This window comes from Acomys minous (assembly GCF_964271855.1).
Source record: "Acomys minous genome assembly, chromosome: 8".
In the NCBI taxonomy this organism is placed as follows: domain Eukaryota; kingdom Metazoa; phylum Chordata; class Mammalia; order Rodentia; family Muridae; genus Acomys; species Acomys minous.
Genome location: NC_140489.1, coordinates 92,600,400 through 92,623,182, shown reverse-complemented (window position 1 = coordinate 92,623,182; position 22,783 = coordinate 92,600,400). Strand labels below are relative to the sequence as shown.

The window sequence follows — 22,783 nt, the reverse complement described above, 5'->3', positions numbered from 1 at the left end:
ATGGGATCCGTTAGAGATGCTCTAGCTGTGCCTTTTGATTATACCATTGCCTAATGTACTGAGGTGGCTACTTCTGAAAGGTATCTTGGGGAACTGTGCTTCTCTTTAATGCAACACATGTGCTCATTCAGGTCATAACTGGCTCTACTTACAGTACAGGACCTGCCAAACAGAGGCATTTGTTGAATGAATCAATGAATCAATGAGAAAATGAGGTAAGTTCTCGATCTAAGGAATCTTCAAGCTGTCGTGTCTTTATTGTCCTCCATACGTTTTCTCAGCTTGGCCTCTCTCTAGTCACCCTGTCTGTCATCTCAACTTAATTTTTACTATGTCTTTGTGCACGGAATTCCCCTCTAACTGAAATATTCTCTCCCACCCTTCTCTAGTGGCTCCAATTTCTATCTATAGTTGAAGGCCCAGGGCTGGGCTTGATGGAACACAGCTGTATTCTGAGCACTGGGGTGACTCAGGCAGGAGGACTGGGTCTGAGAGTCGTCAACGTTGTACAGCAATTTCTAGGGCATTCTCTCTTACATAGCTGGCAAGCCCCACTTGTTACAGGAAGTCTCCATCAGACCTTCCTGCTCTCACTGTGTTTTCTAGGTCCCTCAGAACAATCTCCCTGTGTTACCCAACCGTTAGTTTAATCTGCTGAGCTGGATAACCCCTTGGTGTATTTAAAGTCAAGTGTCTGAATACTTTCTGTGTTAGGGAAAGGGTACCTACATGAACACTAGCACTCTGGGAGGCTCTTGCACCTTGCCTTTCTAGAAGCTGACTGCGTAAGAAAAGTTCAGTGACTTGACTCATTTCAGGCACAAATGAGCAAAGAATGAACCAGGCCCAAGACATGCGACAGACAGGACAGGGTCATTCTCAAACCCATAGAACTGTCAAGTTTAGCATTCCGTTTCAGCAACCAGTTAATTCACCTCATTCTCCTCCAATCACCAGCGGCCGCGTCCAGGGAAGTTTGATCCACGTGAGGCGCCGTAGTGCCCCTCCTTCGCCACTCTGTTCCTGACCATCATGGCGGCCCCCGAGTCAGCGCCGGCTCCAAGTCCCGGCTCTGCAGACGAGGAGGAGACGATTCTCTATGACTTGCTAGTCAACACCGAGTGGCCGCCCGAGACAGAAGTGCAGGTGAGCCAGGCTCTCCTTGAAGGTTGCCCACTTGGCGCGGGCGTGTGGCGTGTAGAGCCACGTCGCGGTGCTACGCAGTGCAAGTTGAGCGGGGATGGCAGCTGTGCTGTCGCCTGGCAACAGCGGGGCGGCTGGGTTTGGGGCTTCTGAAGGGTGTCTGTGGAGTCGCTCGTGGCCGGAGTTCGGCTGTCTATCTTTACTTAGGCTGTCTCCCTCTCGGGAGGTCAGTGCCACTCTCCCTCCTAGTCCTTGTCGCATCCGGACTTACCGTGTTATCTCGTTACCTGTGGCGGGAGAATTTTGCTGTACTCTACCGTCTTCTCAAAATTCCACTAATAGGCATTTACTGTGTGTTTGTGTGTGTGTGTGTGTGTGTGTGTGTGTGTGTGTGTGTGTGTGTGTGTGTCTGTCTGTCTGTCTGTCTGTCTGTCTGTCTCTGTGTTTGTGTGTCTCTGTGTGTGTATACCCGGGCTAATAGGCATTTACTGGTGTGTGTGTGTGTGTGTGTGTGTGTGTGTGTGTGTCTGTGTCTGTCTGTCTGTCTGTCTGTCTCTGTGTGTGTACACCCGGGCTAATAGGCGTTTACTGGTGTGTGTGTGTGTGTGTCTGTCTGTCTGTCTGTCTGTCTCTGTGTTTGTGTTTCTCTGTGTGTGTACACCTGGGCTAATAGGCGTTTACTGGTGTGTGTGTGTGTGTGTGTGTGTGTGTGTGTGTGTCTGTCTGTCTGTCTATCTCTGTGTTTGTGTTTCTCTCTGTGTGTACACCTGGGCTAATAGGCATTTACTGGTGTGTGTGTGTGTGTCTCTGTGTGTGTGTGTCTCTGTGTCTCTGTGCCTGTGTGTCTCTGTGTGTGTACACCCCGGCCCCAGATATGGTGTAGGCTGCTGGGCATTCCGGCATGACTGTTTTCATGGAACTTCCAATGTGGAGGAGAGACAGTCAGTCCAGTCAGTGTTTCTCCTTACAAAGTGCTGTCTGAGTAAAATGCCAAGGGAGTGAGGAGAAAGAAGTTGGTGTTTTTCAGTTCTGCTGGAGATGAAGTTAGTGTGCTTGCTAATTTATTGGACCCTGGAGTACTAGTTTCCCAGGGAGAGCCTTCTAGTCATAGGGCGAAGACCAGGCGCCTCAGGCTCATTTACTTTAGATACACTGTGTGTCAGGCTCTGGGGAAGCAGCAAGGTCAAAAAGGACCTTTATTAAAGATTATTGAATCTGGCCCACCGAGCGCCTTTACCATCTTGCTGAGTGTTTATTCTTCTTGTCTTTGAATTAGGTCTTGTTTGTTTGTTTGTTTGTTTGTTTGTTTGTTTTTTCGAGACAGGGTCTCTCTGTAGCCTTGGCTGTCCTGGACTCACTTTGTAGACCAGGTTGGCCTTGAACTCACAGTGATCCGCCCGCCTCTGCCTCCCGAGTGCTGGGATTAAAGGCGTGCGCCACCAGGCCCGGCTGAATTAGGTCTTGTGTAGGCAGAGATCTACATATATTGTTATTAGTTTCTGTTTCTAATGAGTGATGTGGACATTTTATAGGTTGTGAAATTAAGAGGCTGTTGCCGCTGCCCTTTAGTTGGATAAAGATATCTAACATTCGTGAGATGTCTGTAATAATGTCTCAGAATCCTTAGTACTATATGGTAAAAAAAAAGCATTATATGATTGAAAAAAAAAACAGTGCAGAGCCACCTGATATTGAAACCTCATCGTGCTTTGCCCTCTCTCTCTATACTATTGATTTCTACATCTGTTTACTACAGCTGTTGACCGATAAATTCCGCATCTGATTCACCTGTATATTCCTCCACTGTGTAAATTGTCTCCGGATGTCTCCTTCATGCTTTGAGTGAGCATCTTAGGGAATAATATCTCTGTACTCACTGATGTCTTCATTCATTGAATTCTTGGCATTATTTTAATGCACCTTACTCACTGTGTGAAGTATTCGTTACTCTTTATCCTGCAGACAGTGACACTCAGGCTATCTTTATGGAATCAAATTACTTACGGTAGTAGTTACATATCTGTGTTTTGTTAGTAACATCGTCTTCATGGGTATACAAAGATAACCATTTTTCCTCTCACTAAAATTTGATTTAGGCTTCCGGCCTACCTTAATAGACTGTGTTGTCTTGGCAATTAGTATAGTCTTTGTTAGTTCAAACCCAGGCCCTTGTACATCATAGGTACGTTCTCTACCATGTAGGTATGTATGCCTCAGCCTCGCCCCTGTGTTTCCTTGTCTTTTTATTGGTGTTTTGATTTGGAAACAATATCTACCCTCATCATGGGGTTCTTTCTGACATGTACCTATAAACATAATTCTCATTCTTCTGTCACTGAACGCAGTGCAGACGATGTTGTTTCAACCTGTAAGAAGGTTTAAAATACTTGATACTCGTGTTCCATTCTCCAGATATAACTAAAGAAGTATCATTTTATATGTCTTACGTATTATTCAGCTCTCAAGTGTAATTTTTTTTTTTTACCTGTAGCCCAGAGGCAACCGAAAGCATGGAGCATCATTCATCGTCACAAAAGCAATCAGAGGTAATTATGCCTTGTGTTTTATATGTTATATAGCCAGTGGGCAGGTTTTTTTCCTTTTCACAGCTATGCAGTTTTAGATAGACTGAAGATTTAAACATGTGTTCTTTAGATCCATAAAAATGTGTTCTTAGGATACAGATCCTGATGAAGGTAGCTAGCATACATGCTGTTTGAGTTTAATTTTATATGTGCTTATTTGTATAGATACATCTTTGTATATATATATTTCCACTCTTACCTGTCTGTAACTCCGCTGAGAGCTAACATCTGGCCTAGGCTTGGTCATGGCCGATGTGTTGTTGCTCAAGGGGTGATGCTGAAAAAGCACAATGTAAGTCTGTACAGGCTGTGGATGCTGACATTGACAAGACTGTGAGAGACCATTGCAAGTGGCTTACCTAGTGTTTCAGATATAGCTGGTCAAAAATGCTCCCCTTAAAAATTTGGTTCACACTGGGCTTTCATTTAACCAATGATAGACTTTACCAGCAGGAGTCCGAAAAAGATGGAGCACCAGCCTTTTTGACCTATGAGGGCTTTATTATATTATTTAACAATTAGTATAGTTCAAGACTGACAAGGCCAAGTGCTATTTTGTATTACATTTATTTCATATTATCTGTATGTGTGTGTGTACACCTGAGTGTGTGTGTGTGTGTGTGTGTGTGTGTGTGTGTGTGTTTGTGTGTACCGTGTGTGCAGGAACTGTGGAGGCCAGAAGAGAGGTAGGATCCCCTGGAACTGAAAGTGGAAAACTTGTGGAAAGCTATGGCTTTATATAGGTTCTAGTATATTCAAATTTCATTATCGTAAATGAAGACTTGATTTATTTAGAAATATTATAGCTGATCAAAATAATTGTGGAAAAAATTGAAAATATAAATGACCACACATGGTAGCATTTTCTTCATTTTACAATCTAGGTGATATTGTTCTTTGGACTTTTCTCCCTTGCTGTGTGCCTAGCTGCATGCACTGGAGTGTGTGTGCGTGCGTGCGTGCGTGCGTGCGTGTGTGTGTGTGTGTGTGTGTGTGTGTGTGAGAGAGAGAGAGAGAGAGAGAGAGAGAGAGCGAGAGAGAGTGTCACATAGACATAGAGAGAATATAAAACAGTTTAAAATTTTTGTTTTGCATAGACTTCTCCAGTTACGACTTATATAGTTGTTGCAAAGTTCAAAGTAATATCTCAATTCATATTTTATATTTTATACAAATTCTTTTGTTTTAAACAGTAATTTACTATAATTTCTAGTAATGGATTGATTAAAGCTTCTTAGATTAAACTTGACATCTCAAAACATTTTAAAAAATTTATAGCTGGAAAATATTTCAATGTTTTGGGTGAAATAAACTTGGATTTTAATACAAACAAATATATGATCTTATAAAAGTTGCAGTATTTACTAGGTTGTTCTCATTTTACAATCTGTTTGCAAATGACTGTTAAAGGAAAGTATTTCTTTTTATTACAGATCGTCTGCTATTTTTACGTCAGTACATCTGGTACAGGTGAGCCTAAAGGTCTTATGAAGTTGCCGTCTTCTGATGGTTTCAGGTTTTGAGATTATGGTGGAGATGCTGACATTCGGGCCAATCTGGCTTTTAGATAGCCGTTTTGAAGAGTTTGGTGCACGCTGAAGACAGCTCATTACACTCCTGGGTCTTCTTTCCTTAGTGTTGATCATCTTCTGATGGCCCTGACTCCTCTGAAGGGTGTTCCCAACCACCTAGGATCTGCTCTTGAATATGTTAAAGAGCATTTTTGTTCTTATTGTTACATCGCCCCTGACCAGGGGTTGGATTGCTATGCGTTAGGTCTTCAGCTTTTGCTTGTTGTGTGTGTGCTTTATAATTTTTTTTTGAGCATTGTTTATGTTCAACTGTGGTGCTAATTTTAGCTCTAAAAAGGGACAGGGAAATATATAACCTGATAAAATGATGTAATTCTGCACCTAGCAATGTTTGTAGTGATTTTAAAAAATGTTATACATTTAATAATATACATAATAAGCAAAGTTGTACATTGCTTTCTCCTAATCTTAAACCTAACAGGTCTAGAGATAAGATAGTCCTGTAATAGAGACCTTTGATCTCCTGCAGAACTACTTGTTTGGTGTTTTCTTTCTTTTAATATGTGTGTGTGTGTGTGTGTGTGTGTGTGTGTGTGTGTGTGTGAGTGTGCATGTGTTTGATGTGTTTGCTTTGGTTGTTAAGAATGTAGAGTTTAATAGGGTAGAGCTAAGTGAGGAAATTGGCTCCATTGGTCACTGTAAGGGCTGTTAGTACACCATGGGGTATTTGTCTCCTATGCCTTATGAAAATTTCAGATATCAAATTAGTGCTTTTTGGATTTAGGTTTGATCTTAATATAAAACTCTCTCTCTCTAGATACAATTATTACTTACTTACATATGATTTTCGTGATTTAATTGTAAGCTAGCTGTTATGTTATGGTTTCAGCCCTGCTCCATTTTTGCTTCCTGATGGACTGGTTCGCTTGGTCAATAAACAGATAAATTGGCATTTGGTACTTTCAAAGTAAGTATGTGCAAAATCCATTTAAAACTCTTCGATCGCATTTTTGTCTAAATCTGAACACAGATTTGAATTTTGGGGTCCTCATGGCTTTCAGTCTTGATTTTCATTAAATTCCCTTTGTTACATATGGTCATTGTTTTTTGAACATATTAATTTAAGCTATTTTGAATCATTTTCTAGGACTTTATACCTATATATTCATTTATTTGTCAAGTCAAAATGTAGGTAATGAAAGCAAAACTTTAAAAACTGATTGTAGAATAATTTCATCCATGCTAAAAACTCAAATACTCACAACATGATCCTTTTCTTTTCTTCCATGAAGCAATGGCAAGCTTTTGGCTGCGGTTCAAGATCAGTGTGTGGAGATCAGGTAAGGTTAATGTTATCCGTATGGAAGATTTCTTTTGAGGAAAAAAAACCCATTCCTTATACATAAGAACTAAGATTTTAAATATTTCCCAAGGTGATATTTTTGAAGAGATTTGACTGTTAAATCAGTTTTGTGAAGTGCCAAATACTAATGTAAAATGATGCTCTCCTAAAGTGCTTTGCTCATATTTGTACCTTTCCCAGTTACTCTGCTGGCTCCTGAGAAGATAATATTCTTGAAGTCTGGAAGTAACTATTGCTTGACAAGTTACTAATGGGTCTGCTGTTTAGAGTGGTGTAAGATGTCTCAAGATGTAAAATAAAGCCATATAGCTTTGCAACAATGGCACAGATGTGTCAGTCAGATATAGGTCTGTGAAAGACCAAGGCGAGACATGGTTACTGGAGATCTGTCTGCTGTCTGTCAAGACATGCAGTCATGCTTTTTCTCATCTAAAATATACTTTAGGGGCTGGACAGATGGCTCGGAGGTTAAGGACACTTCTGGCTCCTTCAGAGGATCTGGGTTCTTTCTCCAGGACCTGCTTGATGACTTACAACAGCCTGTAGCTTCAGTTCCAGGGAATCGACACCCTTTTCTGACCTCCATGTGTACCTGTATGCACATGGTGCACAGGCGCTCACACAGGCACATATACATGCACATAAATAAAAAGTGCTTTTTTTTTTTTACCATTTTTTTATTAATTTATTATATTACATCTTGATTGTTAGCCCTTCCCCTGTTTCCTCCCATTCTTCCCTCCCTCGCACTTCCCCCCTTCTCCTCTCCCCTATGTCTGTGATTGAGGGAGACTTGAGATCTGACTCTCACATGAACTCTGGTGCCCCTTTTCTGACCACGTCCCCTGGATGGGGAGGCCTGGTAGCACTCAGAGGAAGGATAGCAAGTTACCAAAAAGTGCTTTTTAAGCTGGGCCAAGTTGGAAACTCAGAAGTAGTTAATTTGTTGAGAAATTTGCATCAACGCACTAAATATATGCCATTTCTAATACAGAGAGGCTCCCCTTTCTTAGGCAAAGCCTACCGATTGCTTGTCAAAATCTTAAGTGCAGGGCTTGGGTGATGGCTGAGGAGAGAAATAGCTTGCCGTGCAATCTAGAGGAGTAGAGTTTGGATTCCTAGAACCCATGTGAAAAGATGGAAGGTCATAGTGCTGTGCTTGTAATCCTAGTTCCTAGGGAGAAATGGCATCAACACAGCAAGCAGTTGAGCCATATCAGTGAGCTCTGGTTTGACTAAGAGACTGTGCTGCAGCGTATAAGATAGAGACTGATAAGGAAGATGTTTGTCAGTTTTGGACCTCCACATACACATGTGTGCATCACATATATGTGGATACGTACAGGCATACATACCACACACATCCAAACGAACAGTTAAGGGGAAGATGTCTAAATATACTTAGGTACTAATGGAAATGTTTTTCTGTTGCTCTGTTGTTCTTGACTACAACAGTACCATGGCCCATTTGGTTGCTCTCACATTGGTGTTAGTTTTCTGCTGGTCTTAGATTTTTTTTTTCTCTCTCCATGCATATAAGTGGAACTGTATTCTTTCAGTTTTTTGGAGGAGTAGAAAGATTTTTTCTCTATCAGGCACTGGCTTCATGTGGGAAGGCTTCCTGAGTCCGCTCAAGCCACCAAGGAAACATTGATGGCACTCTTTCCATGCTAAGTAATTTTTTTTTCAAGACAGGGTTTCTCTGTGTAGCCTTGGCTGTCCTGGACTCACCTTGTAGACCAGGCTGGCCTCGAACTCACAGCGATCCGCCTGCCTCTGTTTCCTGAGTGCTGGGATTTATGGTGTGCGCCACCATGCCTGTCTCCCATGCTAAGTAATTTACCCAATGTGGCTCCCCCTGTTACTGTTGTTTTTAATAGCATCATTAAGTATCCTTTTTGGCAATATTTGAATTTATATTGTTCATAGGCATAGATAGAACTTCCTTTTCCATTTGTTGCAGGTTGTGCAGTGTGATTTGAGGAACTAGCTCATAGTATATACCTAACTTCTACACAGCAGTCAGAAGACAATGTTCACTTTTCCCAGGAAAAGAGAAGATGGATGTAGTGATTTTTTGGTTTAAGAATTAGGGCATGATGTATGATTGAGATATTTAGGTCTGAGAGGTATAGCTTGCCCAAGTATTCACAGAACTTATTACTGAAAATTCTGATGAAAGGATAATCTGCAAAAGTTTTGTGCATACACACTGTGGTGTGAAATCAGCTCCCCCAGGAAGCATTTGAGAGCACACTGTGTATGGAACACTGCAACACCTGTAGCACTGAGCACATGTACTGTTGTTATTCTTAGTAAGTTAACTCCCTGGTGGGTGTTATAAGTACTGTTAATTCATGGCGTCCTGGCAGGTCTGAGGAGTTGTGTAGATTTTTCTCAAATTTAGAAATGAGGACGTAGCACACAAGGTTGAATGATGTCCTCAGAAATCTAGATGAAGCCTCAGGTTCTGTGCTTGGGGTTTCAGCAGAATGAGCTTTGGTACAGGTGTTGTGTGTCCCTCTCATTATGTGTAGCACCTCTGTTTTCTATGCCTCCAGCCGGTGCCATTTGCCAGGAACGAGGTGTGAATGAGACCTGAGTCTGCAGCTCTGATTATACTCTACTTTCTTTGTAATTAGGCATAGTCTTTTCAATATGATATATTTCTACAAATACAGCACTGGAGATGTAATTCAAGCCCCTACCCTCAGAAAAGGTCACTCCTGCAGCCAGATGCCTTTAATCCTAGTACTTAGGGAGGCAGAAGCAGGTGGATCTCCATGACTGTTCTACAAAGTGAGCTCAGAACAGCCAAGGCTACGTACAACAACCCAGTCTTGAAAAAACCAAACATCCGCCCCCTACTCCCCAAAGTCACTCTCAGTTGTCTATTTCCAGGAACATAATAAGAATTAGTAGTCTACACGTGATGAACAAATGTGGTCTTTACTTGAGGAATAGGAGAACATATGGTAAGAGGGCATTACGGGTGTAGCATTGTTCAGAGGTGGTATTCAGTGCTTTTGTTGAATGCATTGACTTTGCAGTAATCAAAGAGGAAGTGGTTTCCTTAAATGAGGAATGATCAGCATGAAAAAGGGCAAAGGAAATCCCCCAAAGTGGACTCCATCGAAGTGATTGTCTTTGAATTTTTGTTTGAGATAGGGTCTTTCCTGGTGACTCCAGCTGGCCTACAACTTTTAATCCTTTTGCCTTTGCTTTCTCAGTGCTGGGATGACAGGTACGTGCCACCATATTGGGCTGTTCTTGAATTTTAAAGACACTTGCTCTTTTTGTTCCATTTGCATTCTATCTATAATAGTGATGAATATGTATGTCTTAATTACTTTAAACATTGCTGAGACAAAAATACCTAACCAAGCCAACTTAAGGATCAAAGTTTATTCTGGCTATAGTTCCAAGGAGATGCAGTCCACTGTAGCAGGCATGGCATGGAGGAGCGTGAGGCTGGCCAGCCATATGGCATCTGTAGTCAGGACTCAGGGAGAGAACAGGAAGTGGGGCTGGGCTAGCTAACCTCCAGACTTCCTTGCAGTGACTCACTTCCTTCAGCAAATGTCCACCTCCTAAAGATTCCACAACTTTCCCAAACACAGCCACCAGTTGGGGACGAAGTGGTAAAGCACATGGGCCTGTGAGGGACATTTCCTATTTGAACCGCAAGGCTGTACAATGTGAGGTTGTCTCAGTAGTAACTGTAGTAACACTGAGTGGGTGTTTAGTACTTATTTCTTTATTGGTTTCAAGTGTGGGTATTGGCTTTAGTATCATAGGTCATTATTTGATGTTAGGAAGCAGGTGTAAAGAAATAGTTCATGAGAAAACAGACATGGAAAGGTGAAGCAGTTGATTTTGAGAGGTAGCCCTGATTTTTTCAATTACACTTGGGTTGTTATTTTCCAGTGTCATTGCTGTTGGTGTTACATGCTGTCAACCACTTAGGATGCTGTTCTTGCCTGTGTTAGGGGCTGACTTTTGATAAAATAACAATGAGTATTCATTCACTCATTAATTTGTAATTTGGCTGCAGGTACAGATTGTAATTAGCTAATACGTGTTTCCTTATTTCCTAAATAGTGAAGTAATCATTTCATATGACTATGGGCTGCTGTGTGTATGAGAACTAGTTAGAAGCTGTGAAAAAACACAACAAAGACACGAAGAGACTTTTGAAAACTTGAATATTCCCACTCCAAAGTTTGTTTGACTAAAGAGATTTAAGTATGTTTTAGCAAAACATCCTGCTTTCCTCTTTCCCAGCAAAACAGGACCTTTCACTTACCATCACATTAAGGGTGGAAGTAGTGCACATTTACTCAGCCTGTGTTTCCTCTACCTGTGTTAGGTGCTGTCATCCCATTTTATTTAAGGGAAGGGGAAAATTAATCCTTTGTCTCCATCACAAAGATTGATCTGGAATCAGGTTACTATAATTTCAGGGCTAGTTTCTTCTGCCTTATCCCATCTGGGAGCTGAGCACCATGTTGTCTTAGATATTTATTTCTGTATTTATGTGATTAATCAAAACAGTATTTGAAAAATAGCTAAACTATTAAAAGTTGTAAATTATTTAAAAAGCAGCATTTAATAGTTTCTTTAGAAATAATAGAAAATACAGTTTTCAATAGAACTAGAAATTAATTTGACTATTCATCTATTTTACTATTAACATTTTGACATACATGTTTAGTACTTTTTTTTTCTCTGTGTGTGTGTATCGTTAATGGATAATATTGTTTATTCTATTTGGTGCCAATTTGTGAATTACTCTTGTGATTTATAAATTTAATTTACATTAAAAATTTATATCACTTTTCTGGGTAACCTTTGAATTTAATCTAATATGAAATCATTCCATGTCAGATATAGTAATTGCATAATATTTCATTGGGTATGCATAGCAAAATTTAATTAATCTTCTTATACTTTATGTGTTTTTTCTTTATAAATTAGATTGTATTAATTTCCTTGATAACTATATAAATCTATAATTATTTTCTGGCAATAACTTTGTAGAAGTAAAATTGCTAGGTCAAATCCTATAGATATTAAAGTTTTAGGTAATTGTTATTAAATTATGTTCTAGAAAGTTCACCAGTTTTTGTTTTTGAATGTAGTTTGTAGTAATTATAATACTGTGTTACTACATATTTCAAGATTACAGATTGTAAACAGGTTATTAGTTCATGTATTATAACCTACTTAGGTTATGTGATTTATTAAAGTAAATATTCTATGCCTCTCTTTTTCTAAGTAATAGACTTTGTACTATGCTATAGGTTAGTGGTTCTTAACTGGTATCACTGTGTGGAGCTTTAATCAATAGTCTTATTTGGGTTCCATTCTCGATTTACTGAGCCAGATTCTTGGGCGTGTGGTACAACATTGCTCCTGTATCATAGGCCATGCTAAGCACACTTCTGCTGTAGTGCTGTGTTCATGCTCTAGCCCTGTTTCTGTAACACAATTGGTGTTAATGAGACACTAAACCACCCATCTGTGTGGCAGAAGGGATGGCTTACTGTTAATGTATAGGCACTGTCCAACCACAGTCTCTCTGGTTCTGAGGGTAAAACTATTGTTTTTATTTCTCTTATATTTGTAGGTCTGCAAAAGATGATTTTACATCAATTATTGGGAAATGCCAAGGTAAGACTTTCCAAAATACTGAAATATGAAAACTTTCAATTGGTAATGGTTTATAATATTTCTGTAAAGTTTGAACAGATTCCAAAAGTGTTTACTAGTAAGATTTTTTATGACTTTATTAAACTTATTTAAGAAATTGTAATTATTCACTCTTTAATCATCTTTAAATTTCTGCTTTAATATATATGTCTTAGGAATTGGAAACTTATATCATATTTTAAAATATTCAAAGCTATTTTTTTGAAAAGAGTAATGTGTAAATGTAGTTTTTTATTTTGGAATCAGTTCAGGGATAAATATTTAGTTGTACGTTCAAAGTTATTCAAATTAAAAACTAGCAAAACAAGTTCGTGATTTGATCTTTCTTACTAAATCTTTTAAGTTCAATATTAGATATTTTATTTCATTGACAGAAAGCTAACACAGTTTCTGGCTTCATTTGTGTTATCTGTAAGATGCACATAATTTTAAAATATTAAGTTATAGGGGAATTATATGAGTTAATGCATGTACACCTTTACACAGAGGTCATGGTATCCACTTAGGATGTGTTAAACAGTAGCTGTTAGGTACTGTGACTGTACCTAAAACTTCTCAGTTGATTGCTCCTGATTGTGAACATAGTTCTTATTTTGTAACTCAGGACTAAGGATCATCTTAGCCTACCATCTGTCTTTGTCAGGGTTCTAAAGCTATGACGAAACTCCATGACCAAAACAGGTTGGGGAGGAAAGAGTTTACTTGGCTTATGCTTCCACATCACTGTTCATCATCAAAGGAAGTCAGGACAGGACAGGAACTCAAACAAGGCAGGAACCTGGAGGCAGGAGCTGATGCAGAGGCATGGAGGGTGCTGCTCACTGGCTTCTTTCCCATGGCTTGCCCAGCCTGCTTCCTTATAGAGCCCAGGACCCACAAAGGGCTGGGCCATCCCCTGTCAATCACTAAGTAAGAAAATACCCTACAAGCTTGCTGCAGCCTGATCTTAATTAAAGTTGACTTTAACTTAAGTTGATATAAAGCTAGCGCAACATCTCCTGAGCGTTTCTTGCCAGGTGTCCTGTGTTGTGGAAAGCTGTGTACAGTTTTCTCAGCCCCATTGTGCATTGTTCCCTTGATATAGTTCATCTCCCAGGAAGCTTCTGCCTTTGCATTGCATTGCGCTGATTTAATTAGTCCTGCATGTGTGAGGTCAGTAGCAGCTTTTTCTACAGACATTTTCTCTACTCTCTTCCCCACCACTTGCGAATATCTGTGAGTCTCTGATACTTGTCTGTGCCTGTATCACAACACTTACCCTGATTTTCCTTTCTGATTCCCAATTCAGACTCTGTGTTACTCTTCTAGTTGCTATGGCAGAATATTTGACCAAAAGCACTTAAGGAAGAAAGGATTTGCTCTGGCTGGCCTAGGCTTTATAGTTATCCTGGAGGCAGGAATGCGTGACTGCTCACTCCATTGGCTAAATAGTACACTGGGAAGTGCAGGGGAGCCTGGGAGCAGGGTGCGGCCATAAACACTCAAGGCCCACCCTTCACTGATCCTCTGCCCTTAACAAGGCTCACTTTTCAAATAACACCACCTCCTAGGGACCAAATGTTCAAAGACATGAGTGTGTGAGGAATGTTTTGCAGTCAAATCGTTAATAGATTGTAAATTCTGTGAAGGCAGGGCTCCTCTACATGGCACTCACATAAATTTCTAGTTCCAGCTTGCTTCCCACACATGTTCTCCACACATGGCACTCACACACATTAGGGCCAGCATGCTCCTCACACATGTTCTTCACACATGACACTCACATACATTTCTAGTGCCAGCATGCTTCCCACACATGTTCTCCACACATGGCACTCACATACATTTCTAGTGCTTAGATTTTTTATTCTGTTAAGGTAATATGTGGGAGCTAATGAAATGCTTCTTATGAATGAGTGTGTATTTGTCTATTCTTGGCTAATTTTGAAAACTTTTGAGAGTAAATGTATATTTTTTGTGTACTACAGTACATATATACATTTTTGAGTAAGTGTCAGTCATGCTTTGTATTCTTGTTGTGTACTGTGTATATACAAACTACAGTAGGACATTGTGCGTTGGTAATCCCTTTCAATGGTATAGCCTTTTCAAGATAGTAAGGAGAAACAGTGTTTAAATGTTGACTGTCCAGTTGGAACTTGGGCATATCCTGAATTTTCTTCACCTCGTATCTTTAACTATGTTGCTATATGATGTCAGATCTGACTTAAAGAACATATTTGCACCAACAAGTCTACAAAAGAGTCATGTGGGCTATTCAATTACATACTTGCTGGGCAGCTTTCTGGCTGGCTTAGGGAGTCTGAGATAGGCTTCTTTGAGCATGCTCAGTGTTGGAGTAATCCTGACATATGGGAGGGATCTTTTTTGAGTATTGGCATTAGACACCTGCTCTTAGCCAGTAAGTAAACTGGAAAGCCACAAGTTAACATGAAAATGGGATGTTTAACTGTTCTGTATTTCATAGAAATTATATTTGTTAGAGTTTTTTAGTGTGTACTGTTAATGTGGCAGCCTAAATGAGATAATGTGGTGAGAACTAATGCTTTATTTTGTTGGCTTCTGAGTGTGGGAATTTATGACCTTAGTGCTGCATTAATGGGTTCTCTCCATTTCGTATAATGCGAGGCAATGATCATTTGCTTATTATTTGACTCATCTTTATGGGAATAACTCCCATATGCCAAATGATATTTCATGTGTGTGCCTGGAAAAGAAGAGCCAGATTGTTGTTAATGCATTTCTGAGACTACATATTGCAGAGTCTGCAAACTGAAATAGGAGCTATTTGGTTCCACTTTGATATTTTTCAATTATTGTTTTATAAAAGATAGACCATTTGAGACTGTTTGAAATGTGGATTGGAAGTTGTCTGGCTCTGTTTGCCACATCATTGCTGGTAATTCAGTCTTGTCTTCTTTTTCTGTCTTAAAAATAGCAGATAGGATTAGACTTTTTGAAGAGCTGTTGTGTTGAGGTTTTGTTCTCTTGCCTACTGTAGGAATGCCGAGAGAGAGCCCATTGGCCTTCCAATGCAGGGTGGGCAGGTAGACAGCCCTTGGTTGCCTCTGACTTCCTGAAGCTTCATCAGCTTACTGTCAGATGCCGTGCAAGCATGATCTTTATTTATTTATTGTTGTAGAAATAACAATATCTAATAATGTTTATTATCAAACCCTATAATTATTATGGCAGTATTTTCTAACCTACTGTTACAATCAATAAAGATGCAGACGCCTGATAGGTTTCAGAATAGCCTTATTTCACCTGGGGCATGGCAGATATTATCCCCTAAGCTATCTTTACCTCCTAAGCCCCCATACCATGGCTTCTGTTCTAATAATTCCTATCTGAGCTACCTCCCATCCATAATTCCATAAACAATTGCTTATTCTGGGATGTTTTCCTCCATTCATGCAGATCTGGTCATGTGTTTCTCTGCTCTCTAAGCCAGAGCAGTGGCTCTGCTTTCTCCTCCAATACCTGTCTCTTCTTTTCCCAAGATCCTTCCCTCCTAAAGTCCACTACCCTTCACCTCACCTACCTTCCTCTGGCCCTTCCCAGTATTGGCTTTTTATTGGTCAACCAGTAATAGTTTCTTTTGTTCATTGGGAGACGTTTGATGACTGCTTCTATTTCCTTAGGAGAAATAGGACTATTTAATTTGTTTACCTGATTTTGATTCAATTTTGGTAAGGGGTATCTATCAAGAAAATTGTTCATTTCATTTAGATTTTCAAATTTTGTGGCATATAGACTTTTAAAGTAGGACCTAATGATTCTTTGGATTTCCCCAGTGTCTGTTGTTATGTCTCCTTTTTCATTTCTGATTTTGTTGACTTGAATACTCTCCCTCTGCCTTTTAGTTAGTTTGGTTAAGGGTTTGTCTATCTTGTTGACTTTCTCAAAGAACCAGCTCTGGATTTTGTTGATTCTTTGAATTGTTTTCTTTGTTTCTAATTTATTGATTTCAGCCCTGAGTTTGATTATTTTCTGTTGTCTACTCCTCTTGGGTGTGTTTTCTTCTTTTTGTTCGAGGGCTTTCAGGTGTGCTGTTAAGTTGCTAGTATGAGATCTCTGCAGTTTCCTTATGAAGGTGCTTAGTGCTGTGAACCTTCCTCTTAGCACTGCTTTCATTGTGTCCCATAAGTTTGGGTATCATTTGTATTGAATTCTGGAAATTCTTTAATTTCGGTCTTAAAATTTTGTCCCTGACCAGAGGTCATTGAGTAGGGAGTTGGTTAGTTTCCATGACTTTGTAGGCTTTTTGTTGTTTCTGTTGTTGTTGAGTTCCAGCTTTAATCCATCATGGTCTGATAAATGCACGGGATTTTTCCATCATCTTGTATCTGTTGAGGTTTGCTTTGCAACTGAGTATATGATCAATTTTGAAAAAGGTTCCATGAGGTGCTGAGAAGAAGGTATATTTGTGTTTGTGTGAAATGTTTTGTAAAAAACCCAAACAACAAGAACAACACAGGAATAATTTCTTAGGCAAGGTTTACACAACAAGGACAGGTGCACATGAGAATCTGCTCATCTGGGCAGCAACTAGATCTTGGGAGTCAGTAGTTAGCATCAGAATACATACACCAGACCAACCATCAACAATTAATTAATTAATTAGTTAGTATGTTTTGAGACAGGGTTTCCCAGTATGTAGCCCTTGCTGTCCTGGAACTTGTTTTGTAGACTAGGATAGCCTGGAACTCAGAAAGATCTGCCTTCCTCTGCCTCTCAAGTGCTGGAATTAAAGGCTTGCACAACACTTCCAGTTGCAAGCATGGTTTTTAAAAGTGTGCCTCGACATAAAAAAGATCAGAAAACATAAACTATGTGAAATGCACAGACTTTGAAACAAAATACTCAAATTTTAAAGTGTGAGTCTATTCTTGCTGATTATCCAACACCCCATTTCTCTCTTTTTTTTATTTTTAGTGCAAAATTTTTTATTGAAAGAATAATATACATTCTTAGTAGCAACCAAGGATGAACAAAAGTAGACATTAAAAATACCCCAAAAGAAACAAACAAAAAACCCAAAACATCTCAGTCAAGACATAAGTTTCACAGATTTTTCAGGAGTATTTCTATAATATTTGTAGTAGAATATGTTCTACAGAAGTAAACTGCTAGGTAATCTGTTTTCTCTGCTTAATGATGGTTGTAAGTTCTTTTTTAGGTTGAAGGTTAAGGCGAATTTTCCCAAGTTGCCTTCTTAACTTACTTTTCTTTTTTGGTTTTAAAGACAGGGTTTCTCTGTGTAGCCTTGGATGTCCTGGACTTGCTTTGTAGACCAGGCTGGCCTTGAATTCACAGTGATCCACCTGCTTCTGCCTCCCGAGTGCTGGGATTATAGATGTGTGCTACCAAGCCTACTTTTCATGTGATTTAACATCCTATATGATTAGACATAGGTCTTAAAATTACCAAGACAACCATAAACATTCCTATAAAATTGATCTGATTAGTAAGCAACTCAATATCATATTTGATTCCTTCCCATTCCCTCCAAATCAGCTATTATTAGGCCTTTATATAGATATAGGCATCAAAATATACCCATATTCACATGGGAAACAAATATGGAAATTGTTTTCATGTTTATTACTTTGATGGTGCTGGTCTCAAAATAGGGAGTGGGTGTTGTTTCTTTTTTATTTTCTGAAGAGTATAGACTTTAATTATTTTTTCCTTAAATGTTTTATAGAATCCACGAGAAATATAACATGTTTTTTAATAAGCAGGATTTAATTCAGTTTCAGAAACAGATGTTACAAATTTTTAAAATTTTGGCTTTTGTGTGAAATCTTTGAATCACACAATTTGTAGTTATAAAGTTGCTTATAATATTCTCTATTATCTTACTGTCCATTGAATCTGTACTTATATCTCTTTTATTGTTTCTGATATTTGTAACTTATACCATCTTCTCTTTATCTTCATTCAGGCTAGAATTTTGTCAGTTTACTAACATTCTTCAATAATAAAAATTTAGTTGTTGATTTCTTTGCTTTTTTTTGATACTTGCCTTTATCATCTTTTCTTCTGCATACAGATTTTAAGTTACTTTCATTTTGTTAGGTGGAAAATGAAAATTTAAATAATTAATTTCAACCCCCCTTTCTTCTCTTATGTAAGCCCTTATGTCCAGTTGGATTTTAGCATCTGTTTCTTTTATGTATGAGTTAGTTCTGTTCTCAAAATGAATGTTTCACACATAGCTTAAAGCCTTTGGTTCTTGGCTCTTACGTAGTTATTAGTACTGTTATAAAGATGAGCTGAAATTTCCAGCTTTCTTTGTGTATTTTCAAACAAAACACCTTTCAGTTGTACCAGTATTTCTATTACTGTCTTCTTGATGAAAGGGCTCCTTCTGGTATTCTGCCCCTCCTTATCTGCAGTGACAATCCTGGCTGGGCCTTTGCTTTGCTCAGGGTTAGTAGAGTCAGATTGGTTGCAGGGCATTCATCCTTTGCATGGCGCATGGTTTCCTTTCCTGTCTCAAGAGCTGTGTTTGTGTGCTTGTGTGTCTGTTTATTTGAGGCAGGGTTTGCTACTTTGCCCAGGCTGCCCTGGAGCTCATTATCCTCTGTGCCACCATTCCCAGCTCATAACCTGTCTGTTTTTATTTAACACATGTGCCTTGCAGGGAGAAGTTGATTGGATTTTGCCTTTTTCATATTCTAAATATATCTGTCATTAAATTGGAATGTTAAGAACATTTATATTTAACACAGTTATTGATTTGGTTAGGATTAAATCTGTCTACTTTGTTTTTCTATGTGCTCCATTTCTGATGGGCAGTCTAGCTTGAAACTTTTTATTTATTTTAATAATAAATATGGTAGTAGTTGTAATGAATTCAAGTAATGCAGGGAAGTAGAAAAAAGTGAAATCTTTTATTTCAATTTGCATTATTCTTAGGTATTTAAATTAATAGCCTTCCATAATCTTATATACACACGGATTGACTTTTTAAAAACTAGGGTAGGATTATTCAATACATTTAGTTTTCTCCAACTATGCTGATAGTGTTCCACTTCTTAAATTAATTGACTGGCTTCTTTAGACAGGCCTCAGCCTGAGCTCAGGCTCCCCCAGGACACACTATGTGGCAGTCTTCCCGCTTTAGCTTCTTCACTACTGGCTTTACAGATGCCAACCCCACCTATTGTTAATTTATGTAGTAGTCATTTTTATGTTGTGTGATCAAATATGTGGTGGATGGAAACAACTTAAGACGAATATGGGATGCCTGTCTTGTCATCTTGGTGGAATTTAGAGTCAGCTTATGGACAAGTGTCTGAGCATGTCTGTTAGGAAGTGTTAGAGGCATTGTACTAAGGAGGGAAGTCCAGGATGGCCATCCTGAATGGGATGTGTGTTCTGATTTTAAGGATGTCAGAGACCCACGGGACAAGTGGTTATGTGAGCAATATAATGTGGTAAACACTTCAAAGGAATGTGTGCTCAGCATAGTTGGTGCACATAGAAAACATTGTCAGTTTTGAAGAGTGTCAAAGAAGGGGAAGTGCATTTGGGAAGGAAGTGTCCAGGCAGAGGCAGCGAAGTGTGTGGAAGGCACAGGTTTGCTTATTTCCAGGTGGTGAGGTGTTAGGGGTGTCATGGAGGAAGTGATGGGAGGAGAAGCTAGAACATCATGATGGGGTCCTTTGAGAAGGACCTTCTGCGTATATTGAGAAGTTTGTACTTGTGTTGCTGGAAGCAACCATCAGGGCTTTTAAGGCAGCAGGAAGACGTGATCTGTTCATCTTCCTATTGGAGAATGTTACCTTCGGAAAATGTTGAGAAGGGGAGAGGTCATGCACATCATCATTTCCACGTCACATCCCAGTTTGCAGCGGCCACTCTACAGTGCACTTTCCACCCCACTGCTTCCTTGTGACTCCATTGCTTACAGGATAAAGGCCAAGCACCTCACACAGTGTGTGGTGCCCTGTAAAAGGTGTGGTGTGGAGAGTAGTTCCAAGGATATTGTAAGAGTCGAAGCAAGAGAATGGAGAACCAGAAGGACGCATGCTCAGTGTGTCCTCATCCCATCCTCCGCGCTGTCCTCTCTGGAACCACCTTTGTACTGTCAGATTTCCTAAGATCAGCTTTTTAATATTTCATGTGTGAATGATTTTGTATAGTACTTGTCTATGTGCCTGCCTTATTTCACTTAACATAAAGATCTCCAGTTCTCTATGTTGATGCAAATGATGGGATTTCTTTCTTTTCATGGTGAAGAAAATTCATTATGCACATGCATGTGTCAGATTTTACTTATCCACCATCAGTTGATAAACATACATTCTGTTTCATGGCTGTTGTAAATAGAAACACAATAAACACAAGAGCGAAGTTGACTCTTAAACATGCCGATCTCATTTGCTTTGGAAATCATCAGGAATGAGACTTCTGGGTCATATGGAAAGTTTTATTTGTAATTTTAAAATAGATTTTCATATGGTTTTATTAGGATTATTAAGGCAGTATTATCAAAATCTTAAAATATGCTTAGGGATATCTCTTGATTCACCTATCTTATCTATCTATCTATCTATCTATCTATCTATCTATCTATCTGTCTATCTATCGTAGCTCTCCTCTTCCCTGGGGGGCTGATGGCCACCACCCCACTGAGACAGGAAGAGGAGCAGAAGACACAGGGCTTGGAAGGCCATAAATGCGACAGAGATCAAACACTCTGGGAACCACTTCAGGAACTAGTTCAACTTTAATCAAGGAGAACAAAGACTATATAGCCTTTGGGAGTTGGTGGGGGGCTTCTAGGATAGGCATTCATAATTGGTTGGAACCAGGCACTTTAAGGATGCTTGTTCTGCTTTTGGCAGCACACTGCTATCCTATGATCTGGAACACAGTACCTAATTATCCTAAAGGCACAGGGAGGGGAGAGATAGCAGGGAGCTGTGTCAAGGGCATGCATCAAGTGTGGTTAGGGGCATCCATGTCTAAAGACACTCTCCAGATGGAGTCAGCGGAGAGCCAGAGGCCCTGTGCAGAGAGGGAGTCCTGCACCTAATGCCCAACTCAGAATGGCTATCCATACTGGGAGGACTGCAACCTCAAACAGCAGAGTTCTTCCAACATTTGTGTGTGTGTGTGTGTGTGTGTGTGTGTGTGTGTGTGTGTGTGTGTGTGTAATTTCCCTATTCTATTTCTTAGGATGTATATATTCTTGGAATATACACTGTCAGTGCTTAAAAGATCACAGTTGTACTTTTTTAAAAAAGAGATTATTTATTATGTATATAATGCTCTGCCTGCATGTACACCTGCAGGCCAGAAAAAGGCATCAGATATTGTTTAAAACACCTCTTTTCTTTTTGTTCTAGTTCCAAAAGACCCGAAGCCCCAGTGGAGACGGGTAGCATGGAGTTACGACTGCACACTCCTGGCCTATGCTGAAAGCACGGGGACGGTCAGGGTGTTTGATCTCATGGGGAGTGAGCTCTTTGTCATTTCTCCAGTACGTGTACACTTTAAACAATCTCTCTCTTTGTGTTTGTGCATGTCTTCTGTGTACACTGTAGCAACGGATGAGTGTGACGAGAGGTGAGGTGCAAGTGTAAATGAGAACAATCAGCTAGGATCGTAAAATACTCAGCATCTACTTAGATAATGATAGTTATGTAGCACTTACCCTTTGTCTTTGGAATGCACTCTGTAGGTATAATCCATCTTATAACAATAGAAATGATTAAACTCTAAAGATCAAGAGATGTCTGAAAAAAGGTGTTTATTGAATCATGGTAGAGGCTAGCCAGAAAAACAAATCTTCAGGTCCTGGCAAAATTTCTCCTCTTTTTCAGGAGCCAGGCTCTAGGTACCAGTTAGAAACTGTCTTCTAGACTTAGAGTGAAGACCCTGTTATAGACTAAGGAGAAGGCAAGCACTGTGTACAGCAGATCTTCATTGCTGCAGAAAGGATCTAGTGTGAGGCAGCGAAGCCTAGGATGTGAGAACCATCTGTAAGGAGATGCAGTCACTGCTTATGGATTGCTGGCTGAACAATCAAGCAGCATGGCATGCGGGCCTGGGTTGGTCCTGATGGGATTGAAGTCATGGTTTTAGCATGAACAGTGTTTGGTTTCATGCTTTGCTTTCTCCTATTAACTGTCCCTTTATTTTCTGGCCCTCTCAATTATATTTAAGACATCTCAGTTTTTGTTTTATTGTGGTATGGATTATTGATAGGTTATAGTGAAGGAAGATATCAGCGGGCTGTTGCAGGAGAAACAGCTTCTGGAGAAACTGGACTTCATTACTGTAAAGAGGACAGGTTTAAAAGGGAGAGTAGAGAAAAAATAATGAGTCTGATTGAAGAAGTTAGTGTTGAGAGTCAATGATACAGAGAATGATTTTCCTAAGAAATAACAAGTGGAAACATTGGAAAGAATAAAGCTCATATTGTAGAC

General features: G+C 39.5%; 1 protein-coding gene across 2 annotated transcripts in view; it reads left to right on the top strand.

Annotated features, from left to right (window-relative positions):
• Positions 1 to 989: 989 nt before the first annotated feature.
• Positions 990 to 22,783, top strand: part of NBAS (NBAS subunit of NRZ tethering complex) — a 302,855-nt gene continuing 281,061 nt past the window's right edge. For both annotated transcript variants that reach the window (XM_084791395.1, XM_084791394.1), the window contains exons 1-7: positions 990 to 1,146; positions 3,635 to 3,689; positions 5,162 to 5,198; positions 6,150 to 6,227; positions 6,553 to 6,600; positions 12,253 to 12,296; positions 21,701 to 21,834. In XM_084791395.1, coding sequence (XP_084647521.1) covers positions 1,033 to 1,146; positions 3,635 to 3,689; positions 5,162 to 5,198; positions 6,150 to 6,227; positions 6,553 to 6,600; positions 12,253 to 12,296; positions 21,701 to 21,834 — 510 coding nt within the window. In that variant the 5' untranslated portion in view covers positions 990 to 1,032. The remainder of the gene's footprint in view (positions 1,147 to 3,634; positions 3,690 to 5,161; positions 5,199 to 6,149; positions 6,228 to 6,552; positions 6,601 to 12,252; positions 12,297 to 21,700; positions 21,835 to 22,783) is intronic.